This window comes from Heloderma suspectum, chromosome 3 (assembly GCF_057233095.1).
Source record: "Heloderma suspectum isolate Gila_16-S chromosome 3, 16-S_ref, whole genome shotgun sequence".
Classification (NCBI taxonomy): Eukaryota; Metazoa; Chordata; class Lepidosauria; order Squamata; family Helodermatidae; genus Heloderma; species Heloderma suspectum.
In genome coordinates, this window is record NC_139460.1 from 185,978,132 (window position 1) to 186,003,529 (window position 25,398).

The 25,398-nt window shown below is 43.0% G+C and overlaps 1 protein-coding gene and 1 long non-coding RNA gene across 21 annotated transcripts in view; one reads left to right on the forward strand and one right to left on the reverse strand.

Moving 5' to 3' along the window:
* The window catches only part of LOC146350526 (uncharacterized), a 201,994-nt gene that overhangs the window by 113,968 nt on the left and 62,628 nt on the right, over window positions 1–25,398 (reverse strand). For 14 of the 19 annotated variants that reach the window (XR_014788761.1, XR_014788765.1, XR_014788764.1 and 11 more), the window contains one exon: window positions 13,669–24,623. This is a non-coding gene — a long non-coding RNA (uncharacterized LOC146350526). Of the gene's footprint in view, window positions 1–13,668; window positions 24,624–25,398 lie in introns of those variants that run through there. The other 5 variants (XR_014788754.1, XR_014788749.1, XR_014788753.1 and 2 more) reach the window with 2 other exon arrangements.
* On the forward strand, window positions 204–13,937 carry EIF3F (eukaryotic translation initiation factor 3 subunit F). 2 transcript variants are annotated; one of them, XM_084841402.1, is made up of 8 exons: window positions 204–489; window positions 1,882–1,952; window positions 6,142–6,221; window positions 8,156–8,293; window positions 9,326–9,417; window positions 12,155–12,291; window positions 12,392–12,505; window positions 13,662–13,937. In XM_084841402.1, exons 1-8 carry the CDS (start codon window positions 222–224, stop codon window positions 13,737–13,739), a joined length of 978 nt encoding a protein of 325 aa, XP_084697528.1. In that variant the 5' UTR covers window positions 204–221; the 3' UTR covers window positions 13,740–13,937. The 2 variants fall into 2 exon arrangements, with proteins under 2 accessions (XP_084697528.1, XP_084697529.1); XM_084841403.1 differs by lacking the exon at window positions 12,392–12,505.

Below are 25,398 nucleotides of genomic sequence, written 5' to 3' on the forward strand. Positions count from 1 at the left end.
TGTATGGGGTTGCAGCCTAAAAGAACCAGGAAGCTCCATATCTCTATCAGTGAGTTGCTCTATATAGCTTCGTATCTCTATAGGTGTGAAGCTGTAGAAAGGAAACTGGCGTGACGGGTTCGCAAGCAGCCATTCAGGAAGAGGGTAGCACGTGACTAACTGTCGCCCGACCCCCCCCCATCCCTGCTGACGAGTTCCTTCGTGAGTTCTTTTGCGACAAGATGGCGACGGCGGCTAACGCTTCGCAGGCTGCTTCTCCGGCGGCTGCGTCGGCGGCTGCGGCTTCCCTGGCCGTCCCTTCGGCAGCGCCGGCTGCGGCTTCCGCTCAGGCCGCGCCGGCTCCCCCTCCCCCCGCTCCGCCTGCTGCGCTGGCGGCACCTTTCCCCGGCGGCCGCGCGGTCCGGCTGCATCCGGTGGTGCTGGCCTCCATCGTGGACAGCTTTGAGAGGCGCAACGAGGGCGCGGCGCGGGTCATCGGCACGCTGCTTGGTAAAGCCGTCGCGCTTTGGCTGTCGTAGGGTCGTGCTTAGTAGAAGCCTCGTGTAGGGCCGAACCGGGCAAGCGGGGCCCCGTTCTAGCCAGCGAAGCAGCACTTAAACGCATCCTCATGCGCCGGAAAAAGAAGGCCGAAGGGGTGCCTAGAAATCCTAATCATCTGCCCTGCGGGCCCCCATCCCTCAACCCAAAGCGGGGCCTATGTGATTATATGAGCTCTGTATGTGCTGCCTTTACTCTTTTAATAGGAAAACTTGGTAGCGTTTTCAGAATGCTTCACGTGATTATTTTGTTGAAAGGCAAATCAGCGTTATCCACAGGCTGGGGCTGAATGGGTTGCTTTTAAGGACACATGACTGAGTTTGTAAGATAGACATGGCGTGATTCGGGGCCTTGTGTTTTGTAGTTCCAATCACTTCTTCATAATGCTGTCATTTCTGTGATGGCATTATTTATCCCATTTCCTTTATGACAGTTTGTTGGTGTACAGCAGGGGTGAGTAACTTGGACCCTCCAAGTGTTTTGGCCTACAACTCCCATGATCCCTCATCACTAGCTATGCTGTCTAGGACTGATAGGAGTTGTAGGCTGAAACATGGAGGGCCACAAGTTGCCCACACCTGGCATACAGAATTATCTTTGTAAAATAGGCAAAGTGACAGCAATTTGTTTCAATTTGTAACAATTTGTAAACCAGTTATGTAACAATTGTAAACCGGTTATGGCTGAGTAAAGGATTTAAACCCAGGTCTCTCTATTCCATTCATTTTACTGTGTTAGATCCCAAAGCACTTCACATACATTCTCAACAATCTTGTAAGGTAGAGAAGTAGATTATCCCCATACTACGGATGGGTGTTGAAGCAGAGTGGAGGATGCTTGAATTCATGCCAAGATTGAAAACAGGGACTTCCTAATTAGTAACTCAATCTCTAGCTACTACACTGCTCAAACTTTTCTATGTTCACATGTCTTAACACACGGACTAGATGTACCTTGACTAAATTATGAAGAAGAGGAAATTTTGGCAGGGAAGCATTCATCATCTAAAGGCAAGAAAAAGTGCAGGTTCTGGAAAACTGGTCCCATGGGATGGCACAAATTAAGCCTTGCAAATTAAGATTATGTTGTCATATGCCAATGTAAAATCGTCCTCTGCTAGATAGTGAAAGAAACTGAGGTGGCAATTTTGTGGTGAAACTGGGAAGGAAAGCTGGGTGGCAATTTTGGTCTCAAAGCTACTTTCTCAACAAAACTGAATCTAATGCCCTTTCTGGTCAGGATTCTCCTATCCTATATATTGAGTACAATCCCTTCCCATGTGATCCAGGGGCTTTAGTTGGGAAGGTTTCCTCTTTGAGAAACATATTGTCTTTAATTTCACAGGCACAGTCGACAAACATTCAGTGGAAGTCACCAATTGCTTCTCGGTCCCTCACAATGAGTCAGAAGATGAGGTAAGTACTGGCTTGGTCCTCAAGCTGTATTATGTCATTACTCTAGCCACTCAGTGCTAAGCCCAATGGAAAACTGTGGTCTTGGAACACTAGGTAGAACAGGGGAATACTGGGTTTAAAGATCCTGTGATTCTGTAGAAGAGTCACTTCTTTGAAATCTAATAATCTGCTTGCTTTTTGGCTAGTAAATTTGTGCTTAGGATAAGGGTCTACTGAGGATAAGCGTGAAACTAATTGCAGTATTGGTATATTGCCTCAAACAGCAATTTTGTGTTAGCATTGCTGAGATTTTATATCTACTAATGTACAATCCAGTGCAAATGTTTAGGAGTGAGATGGGGAGAACAATCCTATGATAAATGTTAAACAATCCTAATCCTGCTAGATAGTGTCTAGACAGCCAGAGGATTTTTAGGTTTCTGGGAGCTGAGCTCGGAGCCAGGGCTCTGGGCTCGAATCCCAGAAACCATGCTCCCTGCCCCGCCCCCCACTGCATCATAGTGGCACAGTTCTTCCCCGCCTCCGCACTCGTAAATGCAGTGTGGAGCAGACGAAAAGGGGGCGTTCCTGGAGGAGGGGAGGAGACTGTGGAAGCAGTGTTACGATGCTTCCTATGTGCCATGCAGCCTCCCCACCTCCCACTCCAAGGTCCTCAGCTAGACAGCCCAAATCGGCTGTCTAGCTGCAAATGCAGGGCGGCTAGAGCGTGGAGGAGAGGATCCCCTCTGTGCTCCACCCGCCCTGCATTGGATAGTCAGCCACCTCAAGTTTGGAGCCGGCCAACTACACTGATAGGATTATGCCCGAAATAAACTTTTGTAGATGGAGGACTAGATCAAACTACCTGGACAGTTCTGGACAGACTGGAAATAAGAAGCTTTTCATGAATATTTTCTCTGGATTTTATAAACTTGTTTAACCATGGTTCTTGTATAAGAAAGATACTCTTGTTGCAAGCCCCAATGTCTGGAATCACTGCCAGTGGCTTTGCTACTGTCTGCCCCATGGAGGGAATAGCCCACAGACTGTCACTTCTACAAAGTTAGAGCTCTAATGCTGCCACAGTGCCTGCCTGAGAGAGGACAGGTCTAGATTGCTCATCCCTTGTATCTCTTGAAAGTAGTTATTCGCTTTCAAAAGACAAAGTTGTTGTTATTCATGCATATTTCCTTCACAGGATTTTTTCCCTTCTACTGCAGATGTATTTTTAAAAGTCAAAGATGTAATACAAAAAATGAAAACAAAACAAAATCTCTTGCTTGTAGCATTACTACCTTTCATTACTGGGGTCTCATCCAGACCTGGCCCAGAGGTTCTGCCACTTTCTTTCCATGATGAATTTAGCTGGATGGTGCAAATCGTTGTATGAAATTCAGTCCCACTCCTTGCTACCTCTTGGACCTTGGGGGCCCCTTAGGTCCAGACTTAAGGAAGTCTATGTACTTTTTGTAAAAGGCATGGAGTTTGTCAGCTCCCATGTCTTCTCCCTGCCCCAAGTTTCCCTCAAGTTCCTACTTTTCAGGCTACTGCCAGACTTGATCATGCTTCTTTCATCTGGCTTTCCAGTTTTTTCTCTCTCTTTGTCCCCACCCATTTTGCCAACAACATGCAGCTTTTTCTGTCTGAGCTTTCCCAGTATCCCCTTTAGTTATGTCTCTTCTGCTACCCTTTTCCTTGCATCTCTCCTATTCCATCTACTCTGCTCCCTTCCTCTTGACAGCAAGCACCTGTGCTCCCTGACTCCTGGAAATTCCTCCCATTGAACTTCTGTGACCTCAGATTTCTTGACCTACCCATGCAGGTTCTCCTCTTCTTGTGACCTCTGTGTGGGTTTCTGAGCATATCTGACCTCACTTTACTCACAGAATCTGTTTGCAAGTCATCCAATCTATTATTGACTGCTTAATTCTCTCTGCAGTTGGAATGTTTCAGTACATTCTGTGGTTGGGCATTTAACCAATCAGAAAACATTTCAAACCACTCAAATATTGTTGAATAATGGTCAAGTATTTTAAAGCATTTCCCTTACTAAAACAACAAAATGATACTGTAATTATCAACTGCTATGAAACTTAAGCTAATTACAATGCTAGCTATTACCGTGAAACAATGGAGTAGGTATCAGACATTGACTGGGTTTGCAAGACACGACAACACACCACGGGTGGATGTTATGTTGTCGAAACCTGGCGTGTTTTCCACAGGGTGGCTTAATTTCCGCATGCAAGCCACCCTGAGAGCCCATAGCTTGTTATAGGGTTGTTTATACCCATGGTGGGTTGTCATGTTATCCAAACGCGGGAGAGTTATTTTATTGTGGGTTGCCAGGATTGGCTGCATGGCCGCTTAGCAAGAGCAGCAAAAAAGCTCATGCCACTCTTTGTGACAGTGCCACTTCAGTCTCCCTTGCTAGTGACTGCCCCACCACTGAGTGCCCCAACAACACTTTGGAGGGACCGTCACTTGCTCACCACCTTTAAAAAACTGGGTTTTTTTGGTGCTTCAGGAGTACGCAAATGTGTTCATAATTTTTTAATTATTATTTTTTCCATTCTTTCCCAAGTGCCCCTGAGCGCACTTTCGCCTGTCCAGTATGTGTAGTCTTGCCATATCAGCATCTTGTATGTTGCAGCTGTCAGCGGGAGCACCTAAGTGGAGTAGGTAACCTACAAGGAAATTGATAAGGCAAGACTGCAGATAAGCTAACAGCAACAGCGACTGACAGCTGCTGGGGACAATGCGCTAAACTCCCTCATGTTCTACTGCTCTGCCATGATGTTTGCCTAATTTCCCCATTCTGTTAATGCCCTGGTCTGTGTCTTCCTGCTCTACTTTTGGCTCCCCCTGCCCCATGAAATGCGCGGGAGCCAATATCTCCCCTTTCTGGACTTGCTGGAGACTTGGGGAATGGGAGGAGGGGATATAACTCAGTGGTTGAGAACATGCTGTGGCATATGCCCTGGTTCAGAGGTTCCTCAAACTATATTGTCAGTACGTTGGTGACCCTTGATCACCTGTCTATTGTTTATACAGTCAAATTCCCCTTACAACCAGATACCATCTAGAGCCAGTTCAGTACTTCACTCAGATATAGGTAATACAGAATTCTAGTTCTTAAGAAACACACTCTCAGGCAAGAGTTTGTCTTTTTTGTCTTTTACTCCAAAGTATTAGCATAACGGTACTAAATACAAGAGCTTATGCATGCATAAATTCAAACACATGAAAACATCTAACATCATTTTTAAACAAAGCTTCTAAGCAGAGTCAAGTACATTTGCTAGTTCTCAATGATAATCAAGCTTACCAAGTTGATTCTACAGGCAACACGTTGGGGAAAGCTGATCCTAAAGGACAGCTTCTGAGTCTCCTTTCTATACTTTTTGGATGCTATAAAATATGTCTAAACTATTTTTACTACGGCTTATGTTTCTTATCCAAGAATTCCAAAGATAACCTTTCTACTCTAAATCTTCATATGTCTAAATAAGGGTATCGAATTTTGAAGTTTCTTATCTAGATTAATGTGCATACCAACATACTTATCCAAACATCTTAACTTTCCTTGACATGTTACAGGTATGTTTTTTGCCTCAGATCCATTCACTTGATATCATCCTGTCTTGTGGGCTTGTTTTTCTTACATATTTACTATCTCCAGTGAGGCCTCTTGGTCACTTATCTGATGGCCCATCTGACCTAATGACTTTACGAAACTCTACTAATTGAAAGTTGTAAACCTAAATCTAACATTGACACCTCCTTATCTGGATTCCTTTCTAAGCAATAAAAGGATTTATTTCTAATTGCCTGGTACATCTGGTAAACCTCAGAGCTAAGACGTTTTTATCACACTTGGGTCAGAAGCCCATACTGGGTGATATTAGGCAGCGGGGTCCCATTTTTAATCCCAGAATTCTCTTGGAGGCATTTAATTATAGAGTTTCCTAATTGAGCAGCAGGGGTAAGATCATGCAAATGTAAAAGATTTGCTTGGTCTGCCACAATGCTCAGAGTTCAACCCCCAGCATCTCAAGTTAAAAGATGCTGGATAACAGGGCTGGGAAGGCCCTCTGTTTCAGGCCCTGGAGAGCTGCTGGCAGTAACACTACATGGGACTGCGTTAGATAGTGTAATGAGTTTAATCTTCACTAATGCAGACCCTCATGTTGTTTTTGTTGACTTCCAGGTGGCAGTTGACATGGAATTTGCCAAGAACATGTATGAACTGCACAAGAAAGTTTCTCCCAGTGAGATTATTCTTGGATGGTAGGTCATCATTCTGTACTAAGTTGCTGTGTCCCCAGTTAGCTGGAGGGGAAGAGCATTTTGTGCTATACAGATTGATATACCAGCACATAATAAAAAATAACCTATAAATGACTCACATTATGCAGCTACATCATCATGAATGTTGGGATGCTATTGTCATAGTATCTATAACTGATGTTCACTGTGTAAGGCCTGATTCAGTCATAATGACAAATCATGATTTGTCATTAAGAGGATATGCCTCCAGCTCACATGCTTTCCCCTCACATTTCCTATCACTACAAGATAGGAGGGGACAGAAAACTTTGGAATTGACCACGGTTCCCTGTTTTATTTGAACTTGGGGAACTCTGGCTAGTTCTGTCAGTGGTTAGTTAAAATAAATGGCAATTGAACACTTGATTCTGGGTTATTTTAACTAACCACAGTTAGAACAAAGCAACTCTGATTAGTTCATAAGCAGAAGGTTTGAATCTTGCGCACAACGGATGGGATGAGCCTGAGGCTCATGCAGGGTTTTTCTCATAAGAAGCCATGATTTGCCATTGCAGCTGAATGGGGACTTTATATCCCTTGCACAGAATGTGGTGGCTTAGGATCTAAAATATGTTTGTATTACTTAGTAAAGCCTGCTCCTAGCTTCAAGCTTCAGTATGAGAAAGGGATACTTAAGTCTGTCTTGGAATGATTGATGAGAAAACACACAAGTGTTCTCTACTTTTTATGTATATTCGTACTCACTTGATAGGCTTCATTTTATATCAGATGTATTGTGTCTGCTCTTGTTTATGACTTTTAGGAGAATACATAAGAACACATGTCCTTAACCATACATTAATAATTGAGAGCCTGTACCTTTCCTGAAGACAAAAGAATACTTTTGCAAGGGCCATCTCAGATGCTATAAAAGTGAATGTCTAGTGCTGTTAACTACTATTCTTGTTTTTCTCAGTGCTGCTAACTACTATTCTTGTTTTTCTCAGTGCTGCTGTGGACGATGAAAGTATTTTGGTTACCATTAATTTTGAATCTTCAAAAATTATCTCGTAACAAACTTCATTTTTGAATATATAGACCACATAGCAAGGAAAGAAGTATCAGTTTATGTATGGGCTGTTGGGAGGAATTGGACTATATTCAGTGTCATTGTGTAATTTAGTGGTTACTGTTGGATTAAGATTGGGGAGATCAGAGGTCAAAGTCCCCACTCAGCCATGAAGCTCACTGGGTGACCTTGGGCCAATCACAATCTCTCACAAGATTGTGAGGATAAAATGGGGAGGGGGAGAACCTTGATTTCCTTGGAGGAAAGGTGGGATATAAATGTAATAAATACATTATTGCTATTGGGAAATCACTCTCACTGACTGATAGATCACTGATGAAGAAGGAATAGGGAGGGAAAGGGTATGTTGGAATCCTTTGCAGGCTCACTCAGAAGCCTTTCTGAACATACATGGACATATGTATTCATTTGTACACATCTACTCAGTCAATTATTTGTTAGTGTTTTGTTTTTTAGTTTGTATTTTTGTGTTTTTCAGATCACTGAAATTATTTTCCTTTTTAAAAACCAGGGAAATTCAATGATAAAAAAACTGGTTTAAGATCAGAGTTAAGGCTAATTCATTTCTCAAGCTTCACAAAGCCAGGAAATTGGAAGCTAAGGCTGATGCCTTAATAGATGTGCCTTGTGATCAGTAATAATGTTGTGCAATATCACAAATTGTGCATAGTAATTATATTTATTTAAAATACTTAAGAGGATAGCACAGATACACTTTGTGGATGCATCTAAATTCTGAATAGCTGAGCATTGTGTACTATACCCTACTGGCAAAAGATTTATTTGTGTTCCAAGCATAATCATCTTTATATGTCTGTGTTGAATGAAAGGGGTTCTGTGTGTAATTATCTTTGTATTTATGAAGGTATGCAACAGGACACGACATCACCGAACATTCTGTCTTAATTCATGAATATTACAGTCGGGAAGCACACAATCCAATTCACCTCACTGTGGACAGCAGTCTACAAAATGGACGCATGAGCATTAAGGCGTATGTCAGGTATTTGTCAAAGCAACCTCAGCATTGCCCTCATTTTATCCTCATCTTGATTCATGCAACCAGAGATCTCGAACATATGTTTTCTTTATAGATTACAAAATGAAGCTTGTGATCCAGATTCACTGTTACGTTGGATTAGTTTATACCTCACTTCTCTGTAGAAACACACCCAAAGTAGTTTACAGGGTAAAATTTTAAATTATCATGACAAATTACAAAAATAATTCAGAATTTAAAAATAAACAAGGCAGTAAAATAGCAATACCAAGAAAGTCTAGAAGCAGCAGAATACATATTGAAAGCTTTCTGAAATAAAAATGTTGTCTAAGCATATCTTAATGAAAGGGAAGCAACCCAATGGATCTTGTTTTAGAGTTTTGGCAGTACTACTGAGAAGACCCTCTTATTTCTGAAATCAAATTTCAGATTAACAAAGGGCTTGGAGAATATTTTAATAAACATGCATGGAAAAAGGAGAAATCATCCATCACCTTATTTTTAAGGATCCCAGTTGGCTGGATGAAACCATTTTTATGGAGGTGTGGCACTTGCTCTCTTCCATATGCTATTTATGGAAAAATGGAAATGAGCAGGCTTTAATGATTACATCTGTGCTTCTGTTTTCTATTCTATTATTACCTTGATTTTTAAGCAGGTGTTCATGCATCTGAAAGTTCAGAAGCACTCTTTGTGTATAAAGTGCTTGACAGTTCTTGCATTTATTTCTGCAATAAATGTGAGAGGTAGGTAGGCTGAAAATGGGGACTTGTTTCATGTTGTCTCAAACCAGGGCCTACCACATCTAATGCCAGCTCCCTAACTCTGTGCATCACACTACCCCCGAGTGTGACGTCCTGCTTGATTGCTTCTTCCTTTCTCATGATTCTTACCTTATTCTGGTGGGATACATGGGGGTGGGCATGCGCTCTCTATGCTTCTCAGAATTGGTGCACTGATAAGGCTGTCTATGTAAAAGATGTTCTGTGCTCTTGTTTGGAAATGTTGCACTAAGAAAATGTGTCTTTCTTCTAGTACTGCAATGGGAGTCCCTGGTAAGACTATGGGAGTAATGTTCACTCCCCTCACAGTGAAGTATGCCTACTATGACACAGAACGGATAGGTGGTAAGCACTCTTTCTTGTTTGATGCTTGATTAATGTCTGACTGATGAAAGAAGTATATGTCTGTCTTCCCAAGTTTCTGTCGTACTCTGGTGCTGCTCTCTAGGATCACCAAGAAACAGAACATAGTGAGAGGCAAGTAGGAGTTAATTTGGCTGTCAGTGCCTCTGAGTTCTATGGGATTAAGTGAAAGGCCTGCAATCTGGGACAAAGCTGAGAGGGGACTAAAGCTGCCTCTTATGCCAGATGCTGAAGTTACTAGAGAAAGGTTAACATCCTTTCCAGAGGTATCCTTAAGTTCACCCCTTTACTTTTTCCCATATAAGATAAATAGTTACCATTCGCTCCTACAGAGTGAAAGAAAAGCACTGGCTGTGGTATAGGTAAATCTTCTCCCTGGCCAAGTCTCCACTGACACAACCCCAGCTGGACACGTGTGTATGATTGTGCACACATAATGCAGCATATAAGCCTTCTTTGTCTTCAGTCTCGTGATGGGCACAATTAGCAAGTCTAGCTTCCAAGAAAAATGCTGGGCTGAATTGAAGATTTGTTGGTCTGGCAGAGTGAATTAAAGCATCAGGAAACAAGCTGAAGCTTAGGAAGGCAAAATACATGATAAACTAATGTTTGAAATAGTTGCAAACGATGAAGCAATTGTTGAAGTTATATTGTTTAGCTATAAAAAAACAAAGTTGCTGACCCTCTCAGGTTGTAAGGGTAATCAAAGTAGGATCTAATACGGAAGTCTATCCCATTGGATTATTTACTCTGTAGCCCGCAACAGCCATACAGTTTGCCTGGAAAAAGTATCAAAGCATCAAATACATATACCTACGTACTTATACCACTTCAAACCTAGTTATAGTGGTATCTCCTAGCCTAGAACAGCTGTAGCACTCCACTGTATTGCCTCTTAGGCAGGAGGGAGAAACCTGTGATCCTCCTTATGGTGGACTACAGTTCCTATACTTTCTAACTATTGGCCATGTTGGGTGTGGCTGATAGGAATTGGAGTCCTACCTGTGGGGACCACATGTTCCCCACTCCTGCTCTATGGAATACAGGCTGTGGCTTCTGTACATGTTATCTCTGCGTGCAAACGGTAGAGGGGAGGGTACAGATGAGTGATTCAGAACAAAGGATGGGTGACTGCTTTCTCTAATATTTGTTTACAAGACTGGTGCTGGATGTAGAAAAATAATACTTAGGGCTATGTTCCAGTTAAAAACAAGGCGCTTCAATGAGGATTTTAACCAGTTGATCAAATAGTAGAAAGATACCAATTTTCTGGAATGAATTAACACCTAACTAAAATTATTTATTTTAAAATACTTATTTCTGCCTGACATCAAGCCTCCAAGGCAGCTTATAATAAAAGATAATCGACACACAATAAACATACAATATAAATATAAACACATTAAAAAAAGAAGGCAGTGGTAACTTGTAAAGGTATGGTGCTCCAACTGCTGCTGTTGAAAAGCTCTGCAGTGACCACATGGGAAAATAGCCCACCAGGACCACCACATGATTTCATCCCTAGGGCTGGAGTACCTCCTCTTGGGCCACTAGACAGTCTGCTACTCCTCACTCTCCTGGCAGTGAAGACTGCAGCAGGGAGGGGACAATAATGTTAACTGTCTGCTCCCCAGTCTTTACTATATTTATAAGTTACTATATTTAAAAGCATTTGTGCCCAGCTAGGTGTTTGATAACAGACCCAGTTCTGGGAAACCTGGATTGCAGCTGAACAGCTGCAAGGTTGTGGTGATGGCATAACTTGAATCAGTATATGCTCTTCCCCCCGCAATCTTCTTTCCCCAAAGACCGTTCTAGATGAGTATAGGCCATGTTGTGAAGAAAAGTAGGTGCGAGGAGGGTTCTACAGGGGAAATGGCAAAAGGAGTTGAGCACACATAGCAATGTGTGTATGTACACACTCCCCCACCTTCTCTTTCCTGCCACTTTGCAGATGTTTTAGAGACCCTAGTCTGCTGTTGTCCAGGTAGTTCAGCCCTTAAATGCTTTCCCTAAAGTAGAAGATGTACACTAATTAGCACTATCAAACCTTCACACTCCAGATTTTTTAAAAATTGATTTTAATCTCTGATTAATGAAACACTTTACCAATAATGCTCTCAACTCTATAAATACTATTGTGCAACTTGAGAAGACTGAGGGGAGATATGATAGCGCTCTTCAAGTACTTGAAAGGCTGTCACAGAGAGGAAGGCCAGGATCTCTTCTTGATCATCTCAGAGTGCAGGACATGGAATAATGGGCTCAAGGTACAGGAAGCGAGATTCTGGCTGAACATCAGGAAAAACTCCCTGTTAGAGCAATACGACAATGGAACCAATGACCTAGGGTGGTAGTGGGCTGTCCCACACTGGAGGCATCCAAGATGAAGCTGGACAGCCACTTGTCAGGGATGCTTTGACTTAGATTCCTGCATTGAGCAGGGGGTTGGACTCGACGGTCTTATAGGTCCCTTCCACCCCTACTATTCTATTATTCTGTTCTAATTTGGGCAAATGAGAAGAGATAAAGCAAAAGCATCAGACAGTTGTTGAATTCCCATTAAAGGGTGGGGGATCATTTCAGAAGAGTTATGAGCAATGAATCAGCATCATTCTTACTGCTAAATTACTTGTCTGTAAACTCATCTTATGGAATGACTAGTAGCCACAGTTCTGTTCTTAACAGTCTTACTTCCACCCTTGCCCTGTACTCCCAGTTGATCTTGTCATGAAGACTTGCTTCAGCCCAAATCGAGTTATTAGCTTGTCCAGTGACCTTCAGCAAGTGGGGACAGCTTCTGCTCGGATTCAGGATACCCTGAGCACAGTGCTGCAGTATGCAGAAGATGTGCTGGTAAGATATGCACAGTTTGCTCTGTACGCATTGCTTGTTTAATTTTTATTTTATGTTACTGCATGTGTTAAGTGGTATCACTTCCTGTCTTTGTATCTAGTCTGGTAAAGTGGCTGCTGACAACACTGTTGGCCGCTTTCTGATGGACCTTATAAGTCAAGTTCCAAAGATTTCACCGGAGGACTTTGAGACGATGTTGAATAGCAATATCAATGTAAGTCCTTGGAGCAGACATTTAAATAGACATTTGCTTGGGAGCCTCTGCTGAATAAAAAAATATCCATACAAGAAACAAGCAAAATTTTTGTAAATTGGTTCTTTTTAAGCCCTTAGTCTGCCCCCAGTGCCTAAGACAGGTGTGCATAGGCGAGTGAGCTCTTGTTCAGTTTAGTGTTAACTTTATGTACTGATTTCAAGGCTACCTTTGATCTCTGGTGGAACAGCCTTCCTGAACTACCAGAGGGAACTTCGAGGGGGTAACTTCATAAAGGCAGCTTTCCCTACCTTTCCCTATCTTCTCCCTACAAAGAACTGTATTGAATTGTATTGATCTGAAAAGCTGCTCATGGGGATAAAAATGTTTGCTTTGTGAGGGCATGCATGTGCATATATATATTGTCCATGAAAGAATGTTAGCTATTTCATTTGGTGCTATGTAGAAGAGTCTTCTCTCAAGCTCCCTTGAATGCTTTCATCTAGTACAGGTGTGGGCAACCTTTTTTTGGAAGGAGGGTTGCGTTGGTGGCTGGGGAATCCTTTGGGAGGATGCATTGGTGGGCAGTCGGTGGTGCCATAGTGAGTGGGGCAGCACAAACACGTCCTTCTCCCCCATTCTACACCCCCATAGATACACATGTGTGCTCACACAGATACCCTGCCTTCCCTCCCCTTGCTTATTTTGCAGGTAGCTCTAGGATCCTCTCTGCAAAGGACAATGTTCTAGTAGCCGGATTGTCTATGGTTGGCCCTCTGAGAGTGGGATGCTACAGTGTTGTTAGGCAGCTGTGCTCCGAAGGCCAACCATAATGATAGATAGTGGTGGCTACCTCTTATTCAGTTTTTCTCTCTGGAAAATGGAGGCACAACATCTACACAACCTTTGTGTGTAATATTGCAGAAAGTGAGATTCAAATACATAGTATCAATAAAATACTAAATCCTGTTGGTACAAGTATGAAGTGCCAAGGTATGTTACTGTTTTTTCAGTACAAAATGAAAGCCTTGCTGGTCTCAAATTGGAAGTTTAAAAAGCTCTGCACTCTCTTGGCAGTCAGTGTACCCAGTTATAAATGTGCTACTTCTAATTAGTGTTTGCTTATATTATACAACTGTATTCTGTGTAATCGTAAAACATATCCCATTCTTTTCAGGACCTGCTAATGGTGACTTACTTGGCAAACCTCACCCAGTCACAGATTGCACTCAATGAAAAAATCCTAAATCTGTAATGAACTCCTAAGTATCTTGTAACTGGAGAGCATGAAGAAAACTGGAGTTGTAATCAGAGTTTTCTAGTTGGACTGTAATGTTTTTAATGACTTTCTTATCACCCCTCCCCATCCTTCCCTGCAAGGAAAAAACAACTTGGAACTGAAATGGGCTCAGAGGATGAAGACCGTAAATAAAAATGAACTAGCAACTCCCAAGCTGTGCTGTCTCACACATTTATCACTAACTCACACATATTTTTCTTATAAGGGTGGCTTAAGCCAACTAAGTGAAATCCAGTCTTGTATTTATTTTTTAGGGTTGGTATTTACTCTAGCTGCACCATTTAAAGAAGAGGGAGAAAAACCTACTAATAAATATCATAAGCATTTCAAAAACAGGCTATGTAAAATACACTATTACATAGCTAAATGCCCAAAGTTGTTTTAGTACTGCCAAAGTATGCTTGGGCTTTGGAAGACAGTAGTGGAAGAGACCAAAGTATAGCAAAAAAAAATTAGAATCTTATGGTGTATGGGGTATTGATTAGAATGAAGGTTGCTCACCCAGGCATCTCTAAGATTCAGCCTTTGTGCAAACAGTTTTGGGATCATTCGGAGAGGAATCAAAAATAAAACTGCCAATATCATAATGCCTATAAAGGCATTATGATATTGGCAGTTTTATTTTTGATTCCGAATGATCCCAAATCTCTGATGTGACCACACTTGTATACTGTATTCCATTTCTGATTATTGCACTGTGTAAAGGATATTGTAGAACTGGAAAAGGTGCAGAAAATGGCAACCAAATGATCAAGGGGCTAGAGTAACTCCTCTATGAGGAAAGGTTGCAATGCTTGGGGCTTTTTAGCTTAGAAAAAGAGAGTAAGGGGGGACATGATAGAGGTGTGTAAAATTATGTATAATCCTAGAACCCGGGAAGGAGGTACTTCACACAGCACATAGTTAAACGATGGAAATTGCTACCACAAGATGTAGTATTGGCTGTCAATTTGGATGGCTTTAATAATAATACCAGTTGCTAGGGAGCATGAGCAAGAGGGTGCTATTGAGCTCATGTCCTACTTTTGGGCTTCCCATAGACATTCCCATAGGTTGGCCATTGTAAGAATAATGCTGGACTAGATAGGCCTTTGGTCTGGTCACAGCTCTTCTTACTTTCTTACGTGTTTTCAGATAACAGTGCCTCTTCTCCAGGAGACCAGCGAGTTAAAGGAAGCTATCCTGCCAAGTGGCACATGTTGCATAGTTGTTTGTATAACACAGCTCACTCTCATCTTCCAAACATGTTCCTCTGACTGCCACTGTTTCATCATTAATAGGAGCCTGGCTTGTTGAAGCCTTCCCTTACACCAGGGCTCTAATGTAGTAGAATGATATTAATCTTGGTACACATACTACAGGAAGCAACCTTTGAGAACCTCTTTATATGCCTTGGACATTATAATTGGTCATGGATGGATGCTATGTGTACTTATGGCTTTGAAGGTCAAAATGAGCTGCTTGTATTGTGCCTAAAAGGCATATGCAGTTGCTGACTTAATATATGAGAGTAAGTGCCTTCAGTCAATGGACATAAGGTGTGGCCCTCAGTGGTTCATAGGCCAAAGCAGTTAGTTGCTCAGAACCTTTTGAGGCAACCATTTTTCATGTCACTGCTGCGAGGGATGAAGCAGAGATCTGAAAAAGGTAGCCTTTGTGGTTTTAAGCTCTCAATAACATAATAGCCACATATATTTCATCCTCACATTTATGACATACCAGTGAAGAATCACCTAGGAGATACTGGAGTTGTTAAAATACAGTATGATGCATGTAAGCCTGTTTTTATATAATGAGAAAAATCAACACTATCAAAGAACCTAACTTTATCAACCATTTGCACATTGAAGGCCTATGTTCTACAGTAGCGCTTTTTATTATTATCTAGTTATTCTCTAACACATGCACTAAATCTTTTAGACAGCCTGGACCTAATTCCGTGACAGAACATCAACATACAATAGTAGAAATAATGTTTTGTTCATGATTGTAGGAGGCAAGTCACAATATTGGATATAATTTTATTTATAAAATATTAGAATTGCATAGGATGCAAGTACATTTAAAAAATGACCCTGTATTTGAGTTAATGTGTAGTTGTTTCAAGGGAAATGACCATGTAAACAAGTAGTTTTGAAATACATATTAACAAGACTTATATGCTGCTATTCATCAGAGAATTCCATACCAGTTCACAGATTTGAAAACTCATAAAATATTACTAAGAATACAAGTGAATCCGATTTTTTTTTTTAAATGGCAGCAAAACCCAATATACTGACCTGGTTTGCATGTAACACTAAAACTTGGGGAGGGCAACTTCTGGGGGTTGTGTGGGACACATTGGCCCTCCCCTCAGGAACTTAGGGGTGCTGCTCCCTTTCCTGTCAGCAGTAGATGAGGCCCCTGTTGCCACCAAAATCCCAGTGGCTTTGCTACACAGGGAGCACATAATCTTGTTTCTCAGCAGAATTGGAAGTCCCATTTTGCAGAGAAACGAGATACACGAAGGGAGCCATTCCTGTGTGCTCTGTTTCTCTGTAGAATCAGCAGCTCTGCTGGGAAGCAAGGTGTGCAGGGAGTGCACAGTCTGTTTCCAAGCAGAATCATGCTCAAAATTGCTAGGAGCCCTACTGCTGGGCAACAAGGCATGTGCTTCCAGTGCACCTTGTTGCTGGGATTTTGGTGTTGGCAGCGTTGGTGGGATGGTGGGGAGGGACATAAATAGCCATGGCGGGCCACATGTTGCCCATCCCTGTACTAAACTATAGTTTAGCGCTATATCCATGAGCAGGAAGGAGCCAAAATATATGTATGATTTACAGTTTATCAAATCAAAGCTTCCACTCATTGTTGAAAGGAAAAGCCCTTTTTAGTATTTTCACTCAGTTTTGATAACACATCCAAACAAAAAGTATCCTAAAATCAAACATGTGCCCTCAGTTTGTAGAGTAAATTAAATTAGGGCGCAATCCTATCTAGATAGGTGGTCGCCTCCAAACACGGATCCGACTGCCTATCCAAAGCAGAGGAAGAGAAGCACGGAGGGGATAATTCCCTCCATGCTTCTCCTGCCCTGCATTTGTGGCTAGACAGCCAATTGCGGCTGTCTAGCCACAGGAGCACCGAGTGGGGAAGGAGGCTGCTGTATGACACATTGGATGTGTTGTACAAGGAGCTACAATCTCCCCGCCCTGGAACACCCCCCAGCCACGCCCTTTTCCGGCCCCTCCGCGCTCCTCTTGCGAGTGCAGAGGACAGGGCAGCGGCAGTGCCGAAGTGGGGGGAGGTCGGTTTTCAGGAATCAGCCTCGGAGCACAGTTCCCCAAAAACAGCATATCCTATGGCCGTCTAGCCGTAGTCTAGCAGCCATAGGATTGCTCCCTTAATCTTCAATTGATCAATTTGTTTTAATTGCAATCTTAAAAACATTTGTCAGGGAGTAAGTCCAAGTGAACAGAAGGACTTCTGAGTGAACAGGTATAAGATTGCAGTGTAAAACCTGCAGTTGTAATTTTTTTAAATTTTATTTCATGTATATCCCACCTTTCTTCCATCATGGAACTCAAGGTGGCTATACATGGTTCCTGTGTGGTCTCCCCTCCAAGCACTGGCCAGACCCAGACCTGCTTAGCTTCAGCAAGGTAGCTGCCGCATGTACCTTCAGACCATGTCTGGGGTCATATATGTAACACAAAAGAGGATTAATACATTTTCTCTGTGATCCACTGGTAAAAGGTGCCAGTGTACTTTGCCCAGAATGGAAATGCATCTGAGTAACAGCTGAAGTTTATATTTCCAAAACTGGGAATCCAACACTTTTCCCCTTCTTGTTCCCAGTGACCCTAGTCACTGAGACCTAGCTCCAGCTCCAATCTTGTAACCATCACATGACCCGCAGAGCCTAATTTGGATGTCTGCAGACCTCTCCACTCACACTTCATCTTGAGACTCAACATGCAGGCACTATTGTTGTGTTCAGACGTCATGATAACTCCTGGTGTCTTAATAAGCTACTCACAGTAGCTTATTTTTTAAATAGTCCATGATGCCCCACCATATGACTGAGCTAATAAGCTACTGTGTATAATTTGACTCACACACCCCCAGCCTCCTGCACTAGTTACAGTTCTCCCACCTGAGCAGTGGCGCTGTTTCACCTCTAAAGCACTGGAAGTTTGGTTTGCAGGATCCAGACAAAACTTCCTACACAGCCTCCCCCGGTCAGCAGGCAGCCGATCCACCATCAAAACCCGGCGCGATCACTCACCAAGCAGTGAAAATTCAGAGTGCAGCAAAAAGAGGGACATGGTTATAAAACCTTGGCAGTTTGCAGGATCAGGACAGAACTTCACACACAGCCTCTCCTAGTTGGGAGGCACCCAATCCACCATCAAAAACCTGTGCAATTACCCCAGGAAAGCAAAAATCCCAAGTAGAGCAAAAAGGGGTGGTGGTGGCTAGACAAACTTTAGGGTTTGCAGGATCAGGGCTTGACACAGCCAATCCTAGACAGGAGGCACCTGTTCTACCCTCAAAATCTAGCACCCTGATACTGACAGAAGCGAAAATCCAAGGTGGCTATAAAACCTTGGAGGTTTGCAGGATCAGGACCAAGCTTCATCGACATGTAAAGCTCATTCCCATGGCAAATTGCCTACATTGTACATTCCAGTTGCAAGAATGTTAGGTTCACTCAACAAGTAGCAAATCTTCAGCTTATTTTTAATATGTAAATTATGTCACTATCTGTGAGTGCTCTGTGCGCCAAAGCAGATATAGCCAACTCCCAGACAGACCAATAAGTGTTGCGGTTAACACCTAACAAGTGCCTGCAATGTTCTCAGGGCCAGCGCCAGCACCTGGCAACTATGGGCATCTGCCAGGGTCCCAAGGCCCATTGCTGATGCCTGCCCTGGCTTCTGCTTAAATTATTTTTCTCACCTGGCACTCAAACTGGTGCAAATGGCTGGATCTGATCTTTTTCATTTTCCACAATACTGTTGACCTAGCACCACTCAGTCATTGTGAGAAATTAAAACGGTGCAGGATGCAGCCTGGAGAGCTGCATCCATGAGGGGCCCACTCATGAGACAAGGAAGCCTGCAAGAGGACACTTGGTCCAAGTTCCTCCCAAAGCTGAAGCTATCCCTGGATATCTTCAACACTGGGATACTTTTAACTCCAGCTGTCAAGTATTGTTCAAGTTGGCTGATGATTTGTGATAATATTGATACAACAAGCCTTGAAAAACTTGCGACAGCACCACCCTTGGGCTCTTTGTTTTGTAATAAATTAAAGAGATTAAGTTGCTGCCTACTATCTACTCCCCCCTTTACCTGCTGCTATTAAAAGCTTGCCTTGACTTTGTTGTCATGTGAGCCAGCAAGGCCCATTCCCGTTCTTGAGCCACTGCAAATTTCTACCTGAAGAAAACTTGCAATCAGCTTCTGGGGGGGCCTGCCAGAAGTCTAGATCTGTGCTATGTGTAGTAGCACTTTATCAGGATTAAAAATGGAAAGTTCAATTTTTAAACAAAAACACAGGGGACATGAATCTCCATCAGTTTTGAAAGGGAATGGAATGATGGGGAGAAAGAAAGGGGCCTAGCTGATGGTTGGTTTTCAATTTTATCATTCTACTTCCTTCATTACCACAAAATGCACTATACTGCAGCTGTTGTATAGGTAGGACTGAGTGCAGGAATCAGCAGGCCTCAAACACAGCTGTTCTTTATTCAGCACATACAGAAGTGAGGGCTTAGCAGAAGCGCCACCCACTGTTGCTGCTCCCAATTCTACTGGAGCTGCCAAGGTTAAACATAATAACTAACCCACAGTACCCCCTAGAATACATAATATTTCTTCCCCCTTAGTTATCGTAGTCTTTCAGCCAACAAGGAGGAACCCTTTCACGGCACAGTCTCTGCAGTTGACTAGTAGGTGTATATTGCTCAGATTACTTCCTTTCAGTAACTGCTATAGGTAAGGAAGGAGTATTGCTCCCATTGGTTAGTGGTTCTGGGACTTCAACAGGTGATGATTTCTGCTGATGATAACCTACTCTGGCCAGAATGCCTTCTCAGCTGGTCAACATGGCAATGCCACACTGACCCATCTGCACACTGGACCTTGTATGACACAGTGACTTCAATGTTAGAGGAAGGAACCCACCTCGGTCCAGCACCATAGTTCCCAGCAAACACCTGATCTTGTGCGGCAAATGAACAGAGTAGGAGTTGAGAAAGCAGCATCCAGAGCTTGCTCCCGTTTGCTTTGTAAGTCTTCAGCTAAGCCTGGATGGAGACGGGCAAGGCAAGTTTTTAGATGCCGCCCCATAAGTAACTCTGCCGGACTGACTCCTGTTGTTGCACAAAGAGTAACATGTTGAGGAATGAGAAACTTAGCACGGCGTGTTGGCCAGTCTCCTCCCGCGATGCGCTTCAGGGCATCTTTTGTTGTCTGCCCCATCCGTTCAGCTTGGCCATTTGCTCAGGGATGTGGAGGTACAATGCGGACAGCCCGAATAAGGTTCTTGTCTGCAAATGGTTTAACTTCAGCAGATGTAAAAGTACTCCCATTGTCTGAGACTATAGCATCAGACAATCCATGGGTTGCAAATAAGTGGTGCACTGCTGTGATTGTTGCAGCGGCTGTTTGTGATGGTACTAAGACTACTTCAAGCCATTTTGAGTAAGAATCTACCACAACCAAGAAGTTTTCCCTTGAGATGGTCCTGCAAAATTGATATGGATTCTTGACCAAGGCTTCTTGGTCACTTCCCATGGAAAGATAGGTGCCCTTGGTGGATTGTGCCTAGTGGCTTGACAAATACTGCACTCATTTACAGTTTTTTCAATATGAGTCAATACTGTACAACAAAATCTGGACTTTGAAGTAGTACCTGACTCAGTCCATCAGCATTAGCTATTGCTAATAGCATTAGCTATCATAAGCATTGAGCTGAATGCTCCAGCACTGCATGCAAGGTGATAGCATGCAGGGAGTAGGCTTACCAGGAAAGAAGATTCCTAAAAGAGGCTTGTGATGCATGTGTATTTCAAAAGCATAGCCATAGAGATAGTTGTGGAACTTTTTGACTCCTGAAATAACAGCCAGGCCTTCTCTGTCAATTTATGCAAAGTTCCTTTCAGTGGATGACATAGTCCATGAATAATAAGCAATTGGTGCCTCTATACCATCTGGAAATTTGTGGCTTAGCACAGCACCAACCCCATAAGAAGTAAGGATTAGTGTGGGGGGTTTCATCATAATGTACAAGCACAGAATTTTAACTCAATAAGTGTTTGACATTCTGGAAAGCATTCTCATACTGGCAGGTCAATTTCCATGGAACTCCTTTTCCCAGCAAGCAATGCAATGGCTCAGCAACGGTAGCCTTTTGTGGAAGAAGCACATGGTAGAAATTGAGAAGTCCCAAGAAGGCCTGACGTTCCTGCTTTGTTTTTGGAGCAGGTGCATATATTGCACATATTTTTTCATCAGTGGGGTGAATGTCGGAAGCATCAATATGCTGGCCCAAAAATGTTACGCTGGAGGTACCAGTTTCACATTTCTCCTTTTTTACATGAATGCCAGATGTGTCAAAACGTTGTAGGACTTCTTGAAGTCATTCAGCAAGTTCTTCTGTTGATCCCATGAGCAAGACATTGTCAAAATATGGTACAATACCTGGAATTCCAGAAAGTAGGGTTTCTATGAATTGTCGGAACAGTCCAAGGGCCACAGAAATTCCGAATTGCAGGCATTTTACTTGGAATGCCCCTCAATGAGTGATTGTTTGGGCATCTGCTGTAGAATCATTGATGACCAACGGTTGATATGCTTGGACCAGATCAAGTTTTGCAAAGACCTTCCCTCCACCAAGAACAGCGAGGAGTCGATTGATAGCAGGCACTGAGTATGGATGCTGCTTACGTGCCTTATTCATAATGCAGTTGTAATCCCTACACAGTCTCACCTTCCCATTAGGCATTCATACCAGCACAATGGGTATAGCCCACTGGGTCTTTGTAACTGGTTCTAGCACACCTTGCTTGATGAGATGCTCAAGCTCTTCTTCAATTTTTTCCCACAGTGCAAAAGGCACATTCCTGGCTTTCATACAAATTGGTGCAATAGATGGATCCAGATGGAGCGACACTGGCTTCCTCTTGTATTCTCCCAATTCTTTAGAAAATACCCTTGGAAATGTATTAACAATTGCTGTAGTAGGGGGGTGAATTCCTTGAATGCTAATCTCTATTGATGAGAACCAGTTTCTCCCCAAGAGGTTTTTCCTCTGCCCCTCCACAAATATAAGTGGAAGCTTCCCTTGGAAGGGGCCATACTGTACATCTACAGTGCAGCATCCCATGATATCAACCTTCTATGCATTGTAATCATGCAGAATGCATGATGGACTTGACAATTTTGGAGCAAGGGTCCCAGAAAATATGTGCTTAAAGGTGTCTCTGTTAAATATGGATATGCCAGACCCCAAATCCACTTCCATCTTGCACTTCCGGCCATTGATTAATACTGTTGCATTCAACACAGAATCTTGAGGTTCCTTACCACAGACCTTCTGACTGTGATGTAGCTGTTGAGTTTCATCACCTTGTGGATAATCAACCCCATGAGACGCTAGGTGGAGTGACTCCTTGTTATAGTTCCTTGACCTTGTGCTGACAGATTTTGAATGGCAGACTTGCTCAAGGTGGCCCTTCTTCTTGCAAAACCTGCACTTAGCATGCTTGAATCTGCACAAAGAGCACTGATGTGGTCCTCCAAAACCTGAGCAGGAATAGGTAAGCCAGGGCCTATCTGCAGATTTTATGTAGGGTGCATTTCTTGTGTTCTGTGGACCTTGTTGCCCAGAATTCTCAGGCTGTTTGCTCCAGATGGCATTTACATCATCTGCATCTCTGTGTTCTGTGACATGTAGTGATGCAGTCTCACTGGCTAATGCCTTTTCTTGAGCCATTGCAAATGTCAAGTTTGGCTCAGACAGGAGGTGTTGTTGTAGTGCTTCATCATAAACCCCACAGACAAGGTGATCCCCCAACATATCCTCTAGAAAATCCTAAAAATTGCAGTGTTGAGAAAGATGGTGCAGTTCTGCAATATAAGCAGAAATGCCCTCTCCAGGTTGCTGCATTCGTTTGTGAAATTTATGTATCTGCACAATAACTGAAGGATTTGGTGAGAAATGTATCTTCAATAACCCTACAAGTTCATCAAACATTTTGGGTGGGGCAGGAGCAGTGAGGGATCTTATTATGGCAAATGTCTGTGGCCCACAAATAGTTAAGAGCACAGCTTGCTTTTGATCAGCATTAGCTATCTTATTAGCTTCAAGACAGAATGAAAGCCATTCTGCATAAGAATCCCAGGAAGCAGGTTGACTAACATAAAACTCTCCAACATGTCCAAGAGCGGACATTTTGATTTTAATTCTCTTTTTTTAAAAACACAAGAGTTGCTCAAGTTCTTAAGTGGGTCTAGCTGACTGCTTACCAGTTAGCTGTGTAAATGGATTCACAGTCCTTGCTGCCTGTGTAGCTCTCAGAATCCCATCCTCATTGCCACAAAATGTTGTATAGGTAGTAGGAATGACTGCAAGAATCAGCAGGCCTCAAACACAACTGTTCTTTATTCAGCACACACAGAAGTGAGGGCTTAGCAGAAACTTCACCCACCTTGGAGGTGCCAAGGTTCAAAAACAATAACCCACAGTACCCCCTAGAACACATAACAGCAGCAATGGTTTATAAGGAACATTCAGAGTTCTGGGCTTGGTGAGGCATATATGTGCTTTGGTTTCAACAACTTCATTTGAGTTTAGTAATGCATTCCATACTCTCTTGTAATTTGATCTAGTGACCTGGTGCTGAGCAGCGTTATTCCATGTGTTACATGCCCTCCACGTCCCTGATGGGTGAAAAGTTTAAAGGATAAAAAAACACAGGTTTGGTTTCCTTTTGAATGAGTGCTTTTGAATTCTGAGCAGTGGAGAGATGCAGGGTGTTTCTGTAATAGTTTTTTATTTAAAAATATGCAAGTGAAGCACAAAGTGGAGGCAAAGAGGCATTCCTACAGGGTAGCACATTTATTACCCCAGATCAGCCCCCCAACGTGCTTTCAGCCCACTCACAGCTCTCTTCCCAACAGCAAATATCAATGAATTACACACATCTGTCCCCTCCTCTCAGCTGTGTGCATCACCTCCAAGGTCTGATGGGTATCATCATTTAAACACAGATCATCTGCTTAACAATCAGCTCCCACTGAAGAGATATCAACTGAACATTCTGTACTATTAACCAGTAATCTGCCTATGGAATGGCACTGTCAGCCAGTAGCTTAGCAAAGATATAATAGACTGTATGGTGTAGACTGGTTGCATTTCATTTAGAGGAAAGACTGGGCTATATGATCTCTTGGTATTTGATGAAGGGTAGCTGAGAGCCAGGCTAAACATTAATGTAGTCATGTAAGGGGGATATTGGCATTCCCAGTGCCGGCTCCAGGTTTTTGAGGCAAGACACCCTCAATGGACCCCCTTCCTCAGTGAGTAGATACAGCACATGCAACATTACCTTCAAAGTGTCTTGCACACTTGCCACTGACGGTACAACCAACTCTCTCTCTCTTGGCCAGATTGTAATAGGCCCCTCACCATACAGAAAAGCTCCAATGGTTGACACTGAAAATGCAATGAATCTAGAAAATAAATCCTTTGCTACCCTTACCACCTCCGAATAGGCTTGATAATGGGCTCACCAACTTCCAACGTTTTGACTTCAGCTCAGCTATGTACCAGGGAGTTGCATGGACTCTGCAGAGAAAGAGAGAGTGCTTAGCCATGATTGTGTCAACTGCCAGGGACATCTCTCTGTATCGACCAGGGCACAGACAAGAGCCCCAGCCCCAGAGCCCTTCAGAATCTTTTAGCCCCCAGGAGTAGACCATAGGTCCCCCACCCTTCTAGAGGCAAAGAGCTGTTGAAAGTCTAAACCTAAGCAGAAAAACAACTGACCATGACAAGGGACTAGATGTTAAACCCCCCACTTCACATCCTCTTCCTGCTTCTTGACTGAGAAAATGACATCCACAGTACGTCCCGTCATACTGTGTTGGACTATTGACATGTTGAGGCAGCCTCATGGTTGTCACAGCAGCCATGCAGTCCTGAGCCACCCAGAATCACCCACTCTTCTCCTCAACTGGCCTCAGCCTGTTAATCCCCCCTCCCCAAACCATAACCACACAAATAGGGGTGCCCCCATCCCTCCCCAGGTTAACAAGTGAATCTCCCAGGCACATATCAAACCACCAGTAAAACAATAGAGGCCCCAAATCAAGCACACCACAAATAAAACAATAACCCACTCATTAGCACATATTCAGCTAAAACTTTAAACCGGCCCAAGTGTCTTTCTTCAATATCTTTTTTCAAGGCTACTTAAGAGAGCTTCACCACACAGAGCTTTTATCCTTCAATTGAGATTGCTCCTTCAGGGAAGTTTGCGGGCTCTTTACATGATGCTGTGACCCTGCTGTGACCCTCCTGCACTAAATGCCCTTTTTTCCATTTTTTAAATAGATCACAG